Consider the following 15,890-nt stretch of genomic DNA (forward strand, 5'->3'; position numbering starts at 1 on the left):
AGAAAAGAAAAAAAAAGAAAAGAAAAAAAAAGAAAAGAAAAAAAGAAAAGAAAAAAAGAAAAGAAAAAAAAAGAAAAGAAAAAAAGGAAAAGAAAAAAAAGAAAAGAAAAAAAAAGAAAAGAAAAAAAAAAGAAAGGCTTCTGCACCTAAGATCTTGCTTCCCAGGCAAGACAAGGTCAGGGTACACAAAGGTGGGCAAGTACTAGGGAATAATTATGTGATGGGCCGTTGTCAACACATCAACAAATTAGGGTTTTTTTGGTCACTGAAAGAGGAGAGTCTCTGAGGTAACTGCATATTCACTGGTATCTTTCAATATAATTGTGAGTAGCATATAATAAGTAGTGTATGAATAGAACAGAGTACATTAGAGCAACATCTGTTTAGAAATGCACATGCTAGGTAGAAAGGTGTACATTTCACACAATGTGTAACAAACAAAAATTTACAAAGGATGTAAAAATCATACCGTGGGTTCATGGCTGTGATTCTTCCACAGCCCTTTAATCATTCCTTCCTTAGGATTCCTATGAAATGATTCATAAGTATATGGAATATTCAAGATTTCAAACTCTGCCAGATAAATGAAGCATTTTAGAAGATACCTGTAAAAAAAGTCCCCCCAAACCCAGGAGTTAATGATATTTACAGTGATGATCATACTATAATTCATATAATCAATCTCAGGATGATATTGGAATAGTGTTCTTCTGTTGCTTTAAAAAAAAAAAAAAAAAAAAAAAAAATGTAGACTGTATTTGTACTTATGAAGGAGACCTTAACGAAGTAAAAAACTTCAATTGCTTAGGGAAACCTCATTCACCTGAATGATGGATGCTTTGGATCATCTCTAAAGATAAACCAGTTACTGTAACTTTTACCACTAGAATTTCATTCATGCACAGATAATGCATATTTACAGAAACCTGTGTGTAGCTATTTGTATGGTATACTCTCAAAAAAACCACTTTCCACTAAAAAGTCCCCAGTTCCAGACTACCAGCAGAAACTCTTTTCTAGATCTATTGTAAGGAAGTTAGTTTTACAGATATTTTCAAAGAAACAACATTGTGCTGCAGTGGTTTGGTTCCTTATTTTTGCAGAAGACTATGTCTTTGCAAGACGGCCCTTTCCAAACTCTGATGAACAGAATACTATATACATACGTGGGAAAAAATGCTTCAGTTACTAGAGAAGTAACCACAATTTATGCAAAATGGAACAAAGTATTTTCCACGTACTGTTATGTTACTTTCAGGTTTACAAATTAGGACTGTGATGTACTGGACTGCATTACAGTCAAGTTAAAAGATCTAATTATGCTCCTCAGATTTTTAAAACTCGAAAACAGATCAGTAAAAAATAATTCTCCAAATATCACATATTTTTTTCCAATGGCTGTTGAAGACCAACAAAACAACATTATTAAATGGAACACCTTAAGGAAAATTCATCTTACTTTACGTTCTCAATGGGTTTCTTGAAGAGTGATTCCACAGTGTTGGTATCTGCCAAGTAGAGCAGACACTTCAGTGCTCTGCTCCTGTGAGCAAATGTCAACTGAGTAACACCAATCGGCTGAGGAGGGGGAAAAAAATCAACATTGGAAAATCACAGCTGGCTGAACAACTAGAAAGAGTGTTACAGATGTCTAATGCGATCCTTTCTGAGATTTTTTGATTCATTTAGTAGAAATATATGCTAAATAACAGACTGGTTCACCTTCAACTTTTATACCAACCAGTTACAATATGTCAACTTCAAAGAACACTGCTAAACCAGAAGGTTTTCTAGATTTAAGACTATTAATGCAGCAAGAAAAATACTTTTGAAATGTAGTATCACAAATACATTTAGTAAGTGTGAAAGACTGAAGGTTAAAGTTATGCTAAAACAATTTTACTGCTCTGCTTTAATTCCACCCAGAGTAAACCAATGTATTACACCTGCTTAAAGCACATTCTAGAAAACGTTTAATGAAGTTATTTTTGGACAATATCAACAACAAATCCAGAAAATCCAGAGGTCAAGGGCTGCTTTTGACAGTCAATAGCAAAATTCAACAAACACCACAGTTTTACTGTAAAGGTGTGGGGTGGAGAAACGTAGAGCTCATACAGGTATATAAACCATCCAAACCAGAAAGGCCATAGATTGAAACCCATATAATTAAGCAGACACCACTTGATTTTAGCAAGAGGTAAACATTTTATAAGTAGCAAGCTAAAATAAGAGTTCAGAAACTTACAGATGTGGTAGATGTTGTAACCACGAAAAGCATTCTTGAACTATAATCCATTGGGCACGACTGAAGTAGATATATAACTCTGCAAAAATGCATTTTTGTACAGCATTACTACTTATTTTGTACAGCATAGCTACTGAAATACAATGTACTAATAATTATTCAAATGTAAATATATTTCCCTGTCAAAAAGAGATTAAGGATAAGAGATTCTACGGATATAGAGAAAACCTCCTAATAGATACTTCCAAGTACTTACCTGCATCTGTGAAGTTACTGCAAATGGCATTTCATTGCATAAATAAGTATTTGACAATTTGAAACTGATGTCACCAGAAAGTAAAAATAAGAACACAGCAGTGAGTTCCAAATCAGACACACTATTTAAATTTCTTGAAAAAGCCAGATACAGTTAAACTTGCAAAGTAACAATAATTCATCGCATTATGTGTAAGACAACACACATACCTTCGGATTTCTTCATCTTCTCCTACATCTCCAAAGATTTCTTGATTTTTCTTTAAAAAGACATGAAAATCCAGTTGTGAGAATTCTCTAAATTGTTTGGATAAATAGCTGCGTCATAGACTTCCTTAAACCCTGTCTTAAAAGCTGGGCACCCCTGCTAATGCAGCCAAGGAAAGGAATTCTGGTTTTATCAGTTCTTTATTTAACTGTATGCTTGGCAGCCACTGCCATTCCTCATCCTGCTAACTGGTCTTTTGAAGCAGAGGCAATGCCTGCTCCCTGCTCTTTCTCATCCAGCTCTATAGTCAGCAATTAACTCTCTGTTACGCAAGTTGCAACAGGAGAAGACTAATTCTATTTCCGATTCTCAAATCATTGTTTGATGAGGCTAATATATTTACAACTCCTTTACCGTAGCACCAAAAATAAGATTTTAATCTCTATACAGAGAGAAGGGAAAGCATTTCAAATCATTCTCACTAGAAACAGTGGTGTGCAACAATATTAGAAAGGTACTGAAATTATCAGCAGTCTGAATTCAGATGCATCTTAAATAGATTCCTAAGCACTAAAGGCAAATTGTGCAAAATAAACCTTAGTCTTTCGACCAGTGATAAAAGTATATATATTTTATGCAATCAGTCGTTTTTCTACAAAACCAAATCTCCAGTGATGACTTACTTCTGAGGGCAGTATACTCTGACATAGCCATTTATCCAGCAGTTTATCCCAAATTTTGTTCATATCCAAATCATTAATTTCAGCTATCTCCTTAGCTGCCATATGGATATCTACATAAATAGGTAGAGATGATATATTTACAAACTTAGCATTTTTTAAAGAACTTCTTTTTGATCTTTTGAAACTAGATTATGGATACTCACCTGGATAATCTCTACCAGTTGGATTTTGGATTCTTTGGTCTATACTGTGGTGTTCGTATAGTGAAATGATAAGATTTGCTGGTTTCCCAATAGCTTTTAAATGCTCTCCTGTGTTCAAGTTATGCTTTATTAGAACATTTTCAGTTGCTGATAGCTTATACTGAATATATAATTTCTTCTGTAGGACTTCTGCTTTTTCACGTGAGTCATCCTTTAGCAAAACACAACAGTTTTATATAAAACAATGTCCTTGTATTCAAAAGCACTAGAAAAAATCATCTTAACTTTCTGCAGTCTAAAACAGTGAACTGAGTAGCAAGATCTGTTCTTCAGATGCATCCCCATACCTGTATCTGCAGGTATTTTTTCTGTAAATAGACAGTATCAACCATGATGCTCTAGCGAGAAAATGTATTTTGAAAAAAAAAAATTGTAAACAAAGGTATGTTGTGAAAAAGCCAAATAAAATATGCACCAGTACAAAAAATTAAGACATTGTGAGGCAAGATGGAGAAGAAAAAAATTTAATATTAAATTCTGGCTGCTAGAATTAGTTTAATTTTGGCACATTTCTGTGTAAAGATGTGACTGAGTATCAGAGAATTATCTAGTATTCATTGTGTTGCAACAACTCCATAGCAAGTTTAATATTTATAAGCAAGGATGAGATTCTTATTCACCTTCCCCTACCAAGCCTTTAAAAATTAGCCTGAGAATCAACTTAAAGCAGACTTTCTTTATACATACTGCTATAAATAGCTAGAGAATCTTGGAACTCAAACTAAAAATTAATAATGCTATTGATTTAACAGCGGGAACAGATGCATACAACACAAGAAAGAACTTATTATTCTTCTTAAAAGCGTACATTTTTTGTCCAGTGTACAAGAACTGTAAGCCTAATTTTTACTAGTTGTGAGAAGAAGAATGTTACTGGACAGAGAGGGTTCTTCAGAGGGGGTCACTTACACAGTTACGTTCCCAAAAGAAAGTACTTCCCATATCAGGGTTGATTATGGTACAGTTTAGATGCCACTACGCAAAACACCCAAGACAAAACACTCATGTAAGTACCCAACTATACAACAAGTCTTCCAGCAGTTTACTGTTACCTTAACTGTAGTATTCTTTAGCCATTTCTCAGTTAGAGAGAGACAGAATTTCAATGCCTGAACATAGTCAGGACCTTTTTAAAAGGAAAAAAAAAAGGGAGGGGGAGAAGTAAATAAAGTAAGTTTTCATTAGTCTTTTCTACAGTATACAATATATTAATTTGATTTTAAAGAATTAAAAAAAAAAGTAGAAGCTATTTAAAAATATTAGGAAAGCTCTTGTGCCTGAAGAGCAAAAAATATTATCTATTTGGATTCAGATAAAAGAGAAGCTAGCTTGAATTTGGCTGAAATATTTGTTTTTGCTGATAAACATGTTTGAAGATGGTATGAACATGCAGAAACTTTAAGCAAGAAAACATGGCTTAAAAAAAGAGAGAAAAAAGCATGTAATAGCGATGCTGTGTAATGAAATGGCTGTTTTTCTAACCTACTGTTCAAAGTTTGATGTAGGAGACAAATGCATTTTTATTCTCAAACTTCCCCGGGTTTTATCCAAGAATACTGGACAAATGTTTGGTCACAAGCTAGCTTTTCTTTTCTCAAAACTATTCTCCTCCTGGTGTTACTTTACATGACATATGCATTTTACCTATTGGAAATTCTTGTGCAATCTTGTGAGCAATAGCTGCAGCCCACTCTGGATTAATTATAGACAGCAGGTATGACTGAATTGTCTGCACAGTTTTAGTTGTTTCCTTGTTAACAACCGATGTATATCCTGCATTCCTCATTTCAAATATTTTTGGTTTCAGTTTTTTTTCAAAGACATGTCGAGCTGCAGACATGTGTAAGGTATCCAGTGAAACCTAGAAAAACATTGAAGTAGATGAAGAGTTGCCAGAAGTTCTATAGTGAGGACAAAATTGAGGACAACATCATGCAAAAGACAGATAAAAGCTCTTTTTTTTTCCTGGGTGGTGGGGTGGGTGTGGGTGGTGGAATGATAATTTTGAAATAAATTCTTTTAAGCTGCTACTTTACCTTCATTAGTTTGGAAATCAATAGAAGCGTTGGGAAGGATTCCTCACTGAGCTCTGCAGCTGAAAGGAAAGAGACAGATGCCTATGATATTATCGCAGTCTGCTTGCAGCTTTCTCTATGAAATTAAGCACTTTCAGTTTATTGTTAGATGCAGACCTCCACTAGGAGAAAAAGAATATAATCTTAATTATCCACACTGGCCTGGGAAGTGGGATATGTGAATTACTTTGGTCTTTGAAAGGTCCTAAGAGAAGACTTGGAGGACAGAATTCTGCACTGTATATATCATCTTAGCTCCACTGAAAGCCAGTTAACCCCACCAGTAGCAATTTAGGAGCCCAACTGTTTTCAGAAGTACTTGGGATGAAAACTGCATTAATAAAGAAAACCAAATAATATAAAAGATATACAGTAGAACTTTAAAGTTCACAGATAGCAGAGAATTATACATATATCTAGCCATGAAAAACACTGAACATACATATAATGTTCCAGAAACACTGTGCTGTTCTAAAGAATATCAGATGAAAGGGCAGTCTGGTTTGAGCAGCTGGAGATAAGGGAATCACACGCTCTAAAACATATTGGTGTTCTACGTCTACTGGTGGAGAAATTCTTTTGTAAGATTCCAGATGCTTGAGAAGGCTCAAAGCCTGGGGGAAAAAGAAAAAAAAAATAGAAAAAAAAAAAAAGGAAAAAAGCAAAAACCTCACAGAACTACTATATTCCTCCCTGACCCCTGCCTGCCCCCCGCCCCTCCAGTAAACACACTTATGTCCTGGAGCCATACGGCTTTTTTGGCATAGTTTGTATGTTTTGGCATATCTGTAGTTTTTATTTTTATCCCTGCTATGGAGCCATTGCTGAGAAATAGCTAGAGATCACTACTTCTTAAATGCCATTTTCTGAATGAGTGCTGTGTGGATAGAGGAATTCAATTAATTTTAACAGACTCTTGAGTAGCTACACTAATAAATAGACAAAATAGAATAGAAATGCCATTAGCAAGGTAACAGCAATATATTTGGACATACCTGATTTAGCCGGATACTGGTGTTCTTTTCATCAGCGTATTGCATCGCTTTCAGGACAATTTCAATAGTTTCATAGTCATAAGGATCAAGCTGTTGAAAATAATGATCTATTTTAAAAGATTTCTCTTATAAAAGCATAGAACTGTCTTAACTTTTCCCAAATTTAATACCAACCGTACTGTTTCTTCAGTGTGATGTCAATATAAGCATGTTTCTCAAAAAAAACCAAAACAAAAAAACCCCCACCCCCACCCCCCCCCGACTTCCACTACATAGTCCTAAATCCTAAAAAAATTGTCAGGTTATTGCAGAAAGACCAAACATGAAATTATGAGGAGGAAAACCCCAAAAAACTCAACAAACCTAAACCCCCCAACAACAGAAAACAAAACCAGGCAAACAAAAAACCCTCAAGATATAAATTTTTTTGCCCCTATCTATTTTAAATGTCACACTTTGAAATATTTCCATAGTGGTATGATACTTAGAAATGACTTTTTAGTTTGATTATTTTCTGATTGTTTTTAAGGCAAGTGGGAAGAAAGACTCTACCTGTCTTTAAAGAAAATTAGGTATGTTGCTCTGGGTTTTTTCTTCTAGAAAAATAGAAAATTGAAACTTACATACATTCTTTTGCAAAATATGAAAAAATACAATCTTTTCAAATTTTCATGGAATTTTTAATCTGTCATTCAAGCGATGTGTAGTATTTGAGACTGGATGCATAATCCAGGGATTCCTTTTGCCTGTTTTGTTGTGCTTTTTTTTTTGTGGGGGGTTTTGGTTGTTTGTTTTTTTCTTTTTTACCTTGTACAATATTCCACTGAGGCTAGTGACCAGGTCTTTCGTACTTTTCAGTAGAGGAATAATTTCTAGTGCTCTAGCTAGTAATGTGGAATGAGGTTGCTTCTTGCTGTATTCTGCAGAGTCATCTTCAACATGATTTGTATTAGCATTCTGGAGAAGAAGTGTTTCAATGCAAAGCTGCAGTGCGGCATCACTGTCCAGCATGAAAGTGCTAGGAGAGGACAGAATATCATTTTCTCTGTGACTTTTGGTGTCATCAAGGTGCATATTTCCTTATGAATAAATTGACCAGAGACCAGTATGCATTCTGATTAATACTTAAAAATACCACACACACACACACACACCAATTGCCTATTACATTAATTAGGATCTATTTAAACCAAAATAGATTTCAGTAGGCATGGTTATTATTACAGCAACAGTTAAGCACAATTGATTTTCTTAACTATTACCTGCAGTAATTCAATATGAGATCTGTGTCCACTTTTGGATTTTGTACCAGTGTTCTTATGAGTTCCTTCTTCCTTATTGCTGGTTGTCTAAATACAGTCTCGAAAGAAATCTACAGATAAATAAACAGTTTATCTTTTTCCCAAAGAAGTCTTTTAGATAATATCAAGACTAATTCCTTATATAGTTAACCTTCTACTAATTCCTTATATAGTTAACCTTCAATCCAGACACTTTCAGAGCAGGAAAACGCAGTGCATTTGCTGACTATGCCCTGTGCCAAATAATACTTAAGCACTTACACAATAATTGAGGGTGCTAAAAAAGAATTTTTATCTCAAGTTTCTGAGGTTTATGTAAGCAGACAAGCAGAATGAAAAATTAAAAACCAAACAAACCCCCAACTTTCCTTACATTGGAATTGGAAACCTAAAAATCACAATATATCTCAGAACATACTGACATTTCATCAGTTCATAAAACCCTAAAATCAATCAATCAAACTTACACCAATTTTACCAAGTTGGATACCCCATTCTGCATCAGTAACCAATTCTTGGAATTTCTTTTTTTCTTCTGCTTCACCACATTGGTTAGCAAGCTGTGCTCCAATCAGAGCTACTGCCTAAAAAGAGTGAGAAGGGAAATGACTAAAAGTATAATAAAAAATCTGAATATTGGAATCCCAAGGTCTAAATCTTTAGAGGAACTTAAAACAATTCATACATGATCACACAAGTGTGTAAAATGAAAAACAAACCTCACAGAAGGTAGCACCAAGATCACCCCACCTCCTAAGTCAGCAGTTCAAAGCTACTTTAAAATTGGGTTTCTTCCTCAAAAATATTCTTAGTATGGTACTAGTGAAACTAATACAAAAGGTATTTTTTAGACATCATCTTTTCTCCAAATTTATGATACTGTCTCTCCCCATTTCTTTGTTGTGCCTTACTTCCCATCTTCCTTTATATTTTAATAGATGTATTTATTTACTCATTCCATTCTTGACAACTGCTATCAGAGAACAATTTTCCAAAATATAATGTGGGTATAAATTATGATGGGACCTGAAATAAACAATTTCAGGCTTTGGAATAAGTCATGATGAGGTAATATAATGGCTGGACTTTTATCACGCTAACTATTTACAGCAACTGCCTGTGCACAGTCTTACACTGTGGCAAAGAGAGGTAGCTTCTCTCTCAGTGGCGCCCTAAATGACGAACATGTTCAAAGAGCTATAGCCTTAATAATGGCACTTCCATATGATATTGCTGACATCTTTTTTAAAGAAACTCTTTAACAATCTCTATTTGCTGAAGAAATACATTCCCTTGTGAATTTACCAAAACTTTTCTGTAATTTTGCCATGTATTGTCTATGACGTCCCACAGCTTATTGAACATATCTTCCTTGGGCAAAACTGTGCAATAGCCCAGCGCCAGGTTCTGATCTATGTCTCGACAGTTAAACACCTTCGTTGGGGGGAAGGAAAAAGAGAAGAAGAAAAAAAGAGAAAATGATAAACATTAGGAATTTATTTTAATAGGTCTCTTTGTACAAAGTATAACACCTGAAAAGTACTCTGTAATTTAAAGGTGTGTTGGGACTTTAAGTTGGAGGAAATATGAGAATAAGAATGCATTTCAGGTTTAAAACTTAAAAATCGAAGTATACTGAAGCCAGTCTAAAAGTATCTTCCCTTAGTCTAAACTGCCTTAGAAGATGGTATATTGTAGGTTTTGCAGACAGCTGTTTTAAAAATTCCCATCAACTAGAAGTCTACAAATCTAAAAGAAACCAGGATTGAAAATTAGATAAAGAATACCTACAGATCATAAAGGCCATTATTATAATTTAGGAGTTCTGAAAGGATCCCTCAAAGATGAAGCTCCCACTCTATATAACCTTTCAGGCAGAAGCAAAGAGTGTGTGATCAAAAAGCCACTGTCTTTAAGAGGCTCAAATACAGCAGGGCTACAACACGTGGCTGCCACCAAGGTGGTGTCTGTGCAAAGGCTGTTCAGAAACACATGCTCTGGCTGTGGTGGGAGGTGAGGCAGCTGGGACTGCAGAAGGCAAAGCTGTCAGGCCACCCAGCCCTCCCCTGCCCCATTCTGGTGTTGAGACATAAGGTTGTGGAACCCAGTCCCTTCCTGCCACTGCAATGCTTTCAGTACTTCCCTTCACCTTTGCTATGGTTTTCTGAGAAGTTTTCCACAATGCATGGGTTTTGTGGCATTTGGCCACTTGACAATTTCAGAATAGGCTTCTGCAATAGGAAGGGAAGCTCCTTTCTTGACAGGGCAGCAGAAAGGGGCTCACTCTTATCCTTTTCAGAATATTCTTACCTTGTGTAATAAGGTCAGGATAGTGGTCAAAATTACTGAAGTACACTTCTGTTTCATAGCAACAAGAAAGCTTTTGGTTTCAGCTATTGTATTGCCATCATGTAGCTATTGTAAAAAAAAAAAAAAAAATGGCAGTCAGCACATGGTTAAAAATAAATTCTAATCCTTCAACTCCTTTTGTCATTTGATAGGTCACATAATACGACTTATGACAGCAAGTGTATTTTCAGATTTAATTAAGGTCTTGTAAAGATCTCTTCTAGATAGAAAAAGGATTTGTTTCCAAGTGCTTTTGAATGAGAAGAGTTTCTTGAATATTCTACTTGCAACTTTTCCCATACTAACCAAGGATCAAACAATTTGAAAGAACATAATAAACAGTTATTAACATTCATTTTATTCCTTGCCTCCCTACAGAGACTAGAAGTTTAGTTCTGAACATACTTAGCAAAGAGAAACGGAGGACCATGGAAAATAGAGAAGAAACTACCAACTCCTTTCACAAAATGACCCAACATCTGATCAAATGGTAGTAATTTTTAAAAGGTCGCAGCGATAGCCTCTCCCATACCTATCAAATTCTTACAGAACTACTCTAAACTTGTTAATAGTTGGCATACTTCTAAGATTCACTCTCAGCAAAATTCAGCATTGTCCTTGCCATACCTTTTCACTCAGGGAAAAATCCATGTTATTTGATATACCATGCTGAAGACAGGATCCAAACGAGCAGAGTACGACCCGCAAAGCCAACTCACACTGACTGCACTCCATGAGGTTCTGTAGCACTGCACAGATGGGAGTTCTAGCTGGCGGCAGACGGTTCTGTCCTGTGATATATTTCCAAAACAAACACCACCAGAAAATAATTAGTTTATTTATATGAATCATATCGTTCTTGGAATTAATATCAGAGCAGTTTCCCTTTTCTTCATTAAATTTAAGACACAAGATCAGCTTTAGATCCCTTTGAAACCTTAAATTTTCAGAGCTTTTAATACACTATTTTAATTCAAAAACCCAAAGCTGGTCATCTTCTTGGAAGGCCTGTAATGAATCCTAGCTCACAGTGGTAGAACTCCTGAAGTACAGTCTTTGACAAATGCTCAAAATCATGTCTGAATGATAACAATTAGCATCCAAACTGGTGTCTTCTGTGCTGAACCAAGCTATTCCCCTAGAATATGGCTTTAAGTGGAACTTCTAGGCACCTCTTTAAAAAAACTACGAGCTAGTCATGCTTGTGTAGGTTTAATTTAAACCTCACATTTTCTAGTGGTCTGGTTTATACTATTAGTGTGGTGAATCAGCCATTATGGTACCTTTAATAAATGCACTGTTTGCCAGGCTTGTAGAGTCCAAAGGATACAGCTTGTTCTCTGAAAGACAGACAAATACCCATCAGCAGCGTGCCAAGATCTCAGCAACACTATGAAGCCTGGAAGTACCTTAAAAATACTGTACTTCAGGGACAGTACATGAAATAAAGACACAAGAACTTTAGGAGCCAGGACTGCTATTTTTAACTGTGCCTGATCAGAAGTTATTTCCTAGGAAGGAATATCTTTTGAAACACACAAAGGGATACAAGCCAACAGTTTTCAGTAACTACTTTGTGTATAAATGCCTTTGTCTTGATGAGACAGTCAACAGAAACATTTAAGCTGTGAAGGTAACAAATGTATTCAAATCAATCAAATAAGCATGTCCTGTATAGGTAGATTTAGCACTGTGCAACAGTATTTGCAATTATATGCTTTTTAATACACCAGTGACACATAAGGAAAGAAAGCATTTACATCAAGTAGTATTAAAAATAAATAATTCTAAAATATGCAGTGCTTCTTTCAGAGAGCTGAAAGTGTCTTTTTTCGGTACCTACAATGTTGTAGGTTCTGTTTATAATACTTGAAATTTTCAAACTTGTGTGTAACTACAATGGTATATAATACAAGGACAATCATTTTAGAATAAGCTGAAATTAATCTCAATAAAATCCTCTCTCCGTTACTGGCTACCAGAAGATGCCTAGAGAAGATCCTAAGAACAGGGCAAGTTTATAGTAACAGTTCTCTAGAGCATTCTCCATGTCTTCAGACATTTGTAATTCAGATTCTTCCCGAACCAGAACAAAGCCCAGTAATCTTTACATTCTATACCCCTCCAATGGGTATTTCTTCCATGAGTTTGTCTAATTGACATTTCTGAGGTGGTAATTTCCACACAAGTGCTGCATTATTTATATACCTAGACAAAAATCAATACGAAATACAGATTTTATATTGACTCAATGTTCAGGAAAGCAAGTTTACCACAAACAGGCAGAAGAGAAGAGATAGTCTCATATGCAACTGGAAGAGCTATCTGTGGATCTAGAACTATGCCATCTTCATTGAAGAAGTCATCATAAGTCCACTCTTCATAAGGATCTTTATCTCCTCCAAAGGATGTTGTCTAAATAAGAATATTGTCAAAAGTACACACAATAAAAAGAATAGCTAGTAAGCCTATTAAACAAACTAAGTGTTACAAGAGATTCCAGTTTCTGAATACAGGAATGGAACACGATCTTCTATTTGAAAATGGATTCTACTACACTACTTTCTGCTAAATGTCTAGTAGAATTAAACATGTTTCCTACTTAGAATGGCCACATTTCTCTTTAATGTGGCAGTTATTTAGTTGTACAGCCAAAATGCATTCTTAATTATGTTAATGGAGGCTTTCATAAACATTCTTGGCCAAATACTATAAGCAAACATTTTTCAAATGAATAATTTTTTGGAAAAATGACATTCAGTGCATAAATATGCTTGCCTAGCCACTTTGATCTACTCCACTCAAACTGTAAGAGGCCATTCATTTCAAGCATCCTGAAGCACTGCTTGACCTGAACTAAAAACAAAGGTGCTATTCAAGAACTCGATCCATCTTAAAGTTGTACAAAACTGTCGGGAATGCCTTCACATAATACATGCATTTAAAAATCAAACTCTCCCTGCCATTATTTTACCTATTAAAAAAAAAAAAAAAAAGAAAATTATTTTCAGTTACATTAGCAGGATTTACTACACTGAAACATAAGTGGAGAATGCTACTTTTGCTTGTGTCACAGCTGCACTGTGTTTAGTATTCAAATCAGTTTACTCTTTATGTTGAAGTACACATATATTCAGGAAAATTTTTATTTGTAGAGCTGGGTGGGGGGTGGAGGTTTGTTGTTTGCTTTTTAAACAAGCTGATTAAATACTGCTGGAGAAATGGGAGAAAATAAAAAATATGTACAGTGAACAGTATTTAGTCAACCACGACATCACATATGTTAATAAAAATGTATTTAAGTTAGCAGAAAATACCTTTGCTGTAAATCCATAGTTTTCTATTTGGCACTGTGTGTAAGCATCCTTGGCAACCAAAGTATATTTACATAGTTCTAGACAATCTAATAGTAAATCTGTAAAAATATTAAGATCATTAGCATACTGGGACTGGAAGGTCCTATTTAAAAGGAAACAATTTGCTGCAGCACCTACTTTTACAAAGGCATATATAGAAATTCACTTTGTTTTCAGGTTTATTAAATATTGCTTGGGAAGTTGGATTCCCAATACGAACACAAATAAATTATAATAGTAATTACCTGGACTACATACTGTAGCTGCTTGGCAAGCCATTTCATAGATCACTGCTGGAAGATTCATGTCATTAGGAGCGATCATTGGAACATCAGCTCCCAACATATGACAAAGTCTTTGACATGCTGAAAACAGCAGCTTCCCTGTTTCTTCATTAGCGTGATTTTCATAGAACTCCCTATTAATAAAAAAACAACAACAAATGGTATTAAAAATACTAGTCTTTAGGGCTTTTACTTAAGGCTACATTCTGTTCTAACTATTTAATTCTCTCTTACTTATTTCAACTATATGACTTACTGCAACTAAAACTTTTGTGACTGAAGTGAAAAATTACAGTGGAGCTTACCTTAGAGACATATACTACAGCACATAAAACACATTAGTAATAAAAATTATATTTAATATTTTCATCTGGTCTCTTTTGGGGGCAGGTAGGCATGAGGCAGAGACCAGCTAGAAAACATGACATGGTACATACAGTCAGTGTACTATAGTTCTAACTGTGTAAGCTGAGAAACTCTCATAATGGTTATTTAATATCATGCCTTACTTATCTCTCCTATAAAAGTGTAGGGAATCTTTTCACTTAGTAATCATGTTAGGGCAAAAACCAATGGCCATTTTCAGAGACAGCTACTTAACTCTACATTCAGTATTGCATACAAGCAATATAAACATATTTCTTAAACACTCATTTTTAGGCAAAAACCTAAAACAAAATCTGATTTCCTTTGCTCTACATTTACTTTTTTTCTGCAAAGTATCAGAAATAGTGCAGAAAAGCCCATTAAAAGTTATAATCTTGAAAACCTTTGCAGTTTTACCTGCATATTTTTACAGCATCTTCAACTTTTCCAGCATCTAGTGCTCTCAAGACCAGTTTTTCTCCCAGTTCTTGCTCTGACCTTTGCAGGAGCAAAGCCAGTCTGTACAACCTCGATTCAGTACAACGGTTCTTGGTTTTACCATCTTCTGAATTATAATTAATTGTTTGCACTTTTCTAGACTTTGACAGAGATCTGGCAGTTACATAAGCTTTTATGTGATTCTCAAGTAGCCTAGACATCATTGAAGGGTTCCTAAATTCTTCAACTGAAAGAAAAATATCAAAATCTTCCTGCAACAACAACAAAGAAAATTATGTATTTGTATTCATGTAACTTCTTTTAAAAATATTGCGGGTTTTTTTGTTAAAAAGTTTATTTCCTGTTTCATTCTTAGAGGAATACTTGCAGTATGAAGTTGACTTTACTAGTTTCTACCAACTGATTTATGTAATGAATTAGAGAATATTGCTAGACAGTAGGTAAGCAAAATAAAAAAACCCTAAAGGATATTGCATGCTCAAATGCTGCATTAAATAATTAAAGTTTACAAACCATGATAGGAACTTAATAAAATATTACAGTACCGTATTATTAAATCTTTGAAGCAATTAAGATTTTTGAGAGGGTATCTAATTTTTGGGTTTAAATGGACAACTGAATTCTACTCATTGGAAACTTTCCCAGGTACTATTTAAAGTTGCTTGATGAGCCTTAGAATCTCTTTGAAGTCAGTAATAAAAACAACCTTTGCATATAAGTTGTAAATACAATTAATTTTTAATATCATCCATGTTATAAGAACAATTGTAATAACTACAGTAAATCAAAAGCAGTCTAAAACTGTAAAGATACCTACCTGCAGGGTAGCAAGTGTTTCAAACATTTTCAGGTTTGCTTCACATTCATCTTTTTTCAGAGGATTGTCTGTTGGAGATGAAAAACAATTACTTCCTGCCTCCATTTACAAACAAAACGTAAGATTTTAAAAGTTGTGGCTTACTTCTTTGTAGGCTGAACAGGAATTTAAGGATTTCCACGAGTGTCTTTGTCATCAACATTTGCATTTTGTGCTGCAGAAAGGAAGAGG

The 15,890-nt window shown here is 34.8% G+C and overlaps 1 protein-coding gene across 6 annotated transcripts in view; it reads right to left on the minus strand.

The window, feature by feature from the left end:
* The window catches only part of KNTC1 (kinetochore associated 1), a 41,569-nt gene that overhangs the window by 7,065 nt on the left and 18,614 nt on the right, over positions 1–15,890 (minus strand). For all 6 annotated transcript variants that reach the window (XM_040609365.1, XM_040609335.1, XM_040609346.1 and 3 more), the window contains exons 32-55: positions 15,804–15,873; positions 15,660–15,727; positions 14,801–15,093; positions 13,979–14,151; positions 13,695–13,792; positions 12,651–12,792; positions 11,661–11,717; positions 11,005–11,168; positions 10,339–10,443; positions 9,334–9,462; positions 8,496–8,612; positions 7,990–8,099; positions 7,535–7,745; positions 6,728–6,817; positions 6,175–6,346; positions 5,694–5,752; positions 5,302–5,518; positions 4,710–4,783; positions 3,598–3,808; positions 3,395–3,504; positions 2,714–2,763; positions 2,249–2,327; positions 1,460–1,578; positions 470–605 (exon numbers count right to left, since the gene is read on the minus strand). In XM_040609365.1, coding sequence (XP_040465299.1) covers positions 470–605; positions 1,460–1,578; positions 2,249–2,327; positions 2,714–2,763; positions 3,395–3,504; positions 3,598–3,808; positions 4,710–4,783; positions 5,302–5,518; positions 5,694–5,752; positions 6,175–6,346; positions 6,728–6,817; positions 7,535–7,745; positions 7,990–8,099; positions 8,496–8,612; positions 9,334–9,462; positions 10,339–10,443; positions 11,005–11,168; positions 11,661–11,717; positions 12,651–12,792; positions 13,695–13,792; positions 13,979–14,151; positions 14,801–15,093; positions 15,660–15,727; positions 15,804–15,873 — 3,054 coding nt within the window. The remainder of the gene's footprint in view (positions 1–469; positions 606–1,459; positions 1,579–2,248; positions 2,328–2,713; positions 2,764–3,394; positions 3,505–3,597; positions 3,809–4,709; positions 4,784–5,301; positions 5,519–5,693; positions 5,753–6,174; positions 6,347–6,727; positions 6,818–7,534; positions 7,746–7,989; positions 8,100–8,495; positions 8,613–9,333; positions 9,463–10,338; positions 10,444–11,004; positions 11,169–11,660; positions 11,718–12,650; positions 12,793–13,694; positions 13,793–13,978; positions 14,152–14,800; positions 15,094–15,659; positions 15,728–15,803; positions 15,874–15,890) is intronic.

This window comes from Falco naumanni, chromosome 1 (genome assembly GCF_017639655.2).
Source record: "Falco naumanni isolate bFalNau1 chromosome 1, bFalNau1.pat, whole genome shotgun sequence".
In the NCBI taxonomy this organism is placed as follows: domain Eukaryota; kingdom Metazoa; phylum Chordata; class Aves; order Falconiformes; family Falconidae; genus Falco; species Falco naumanni.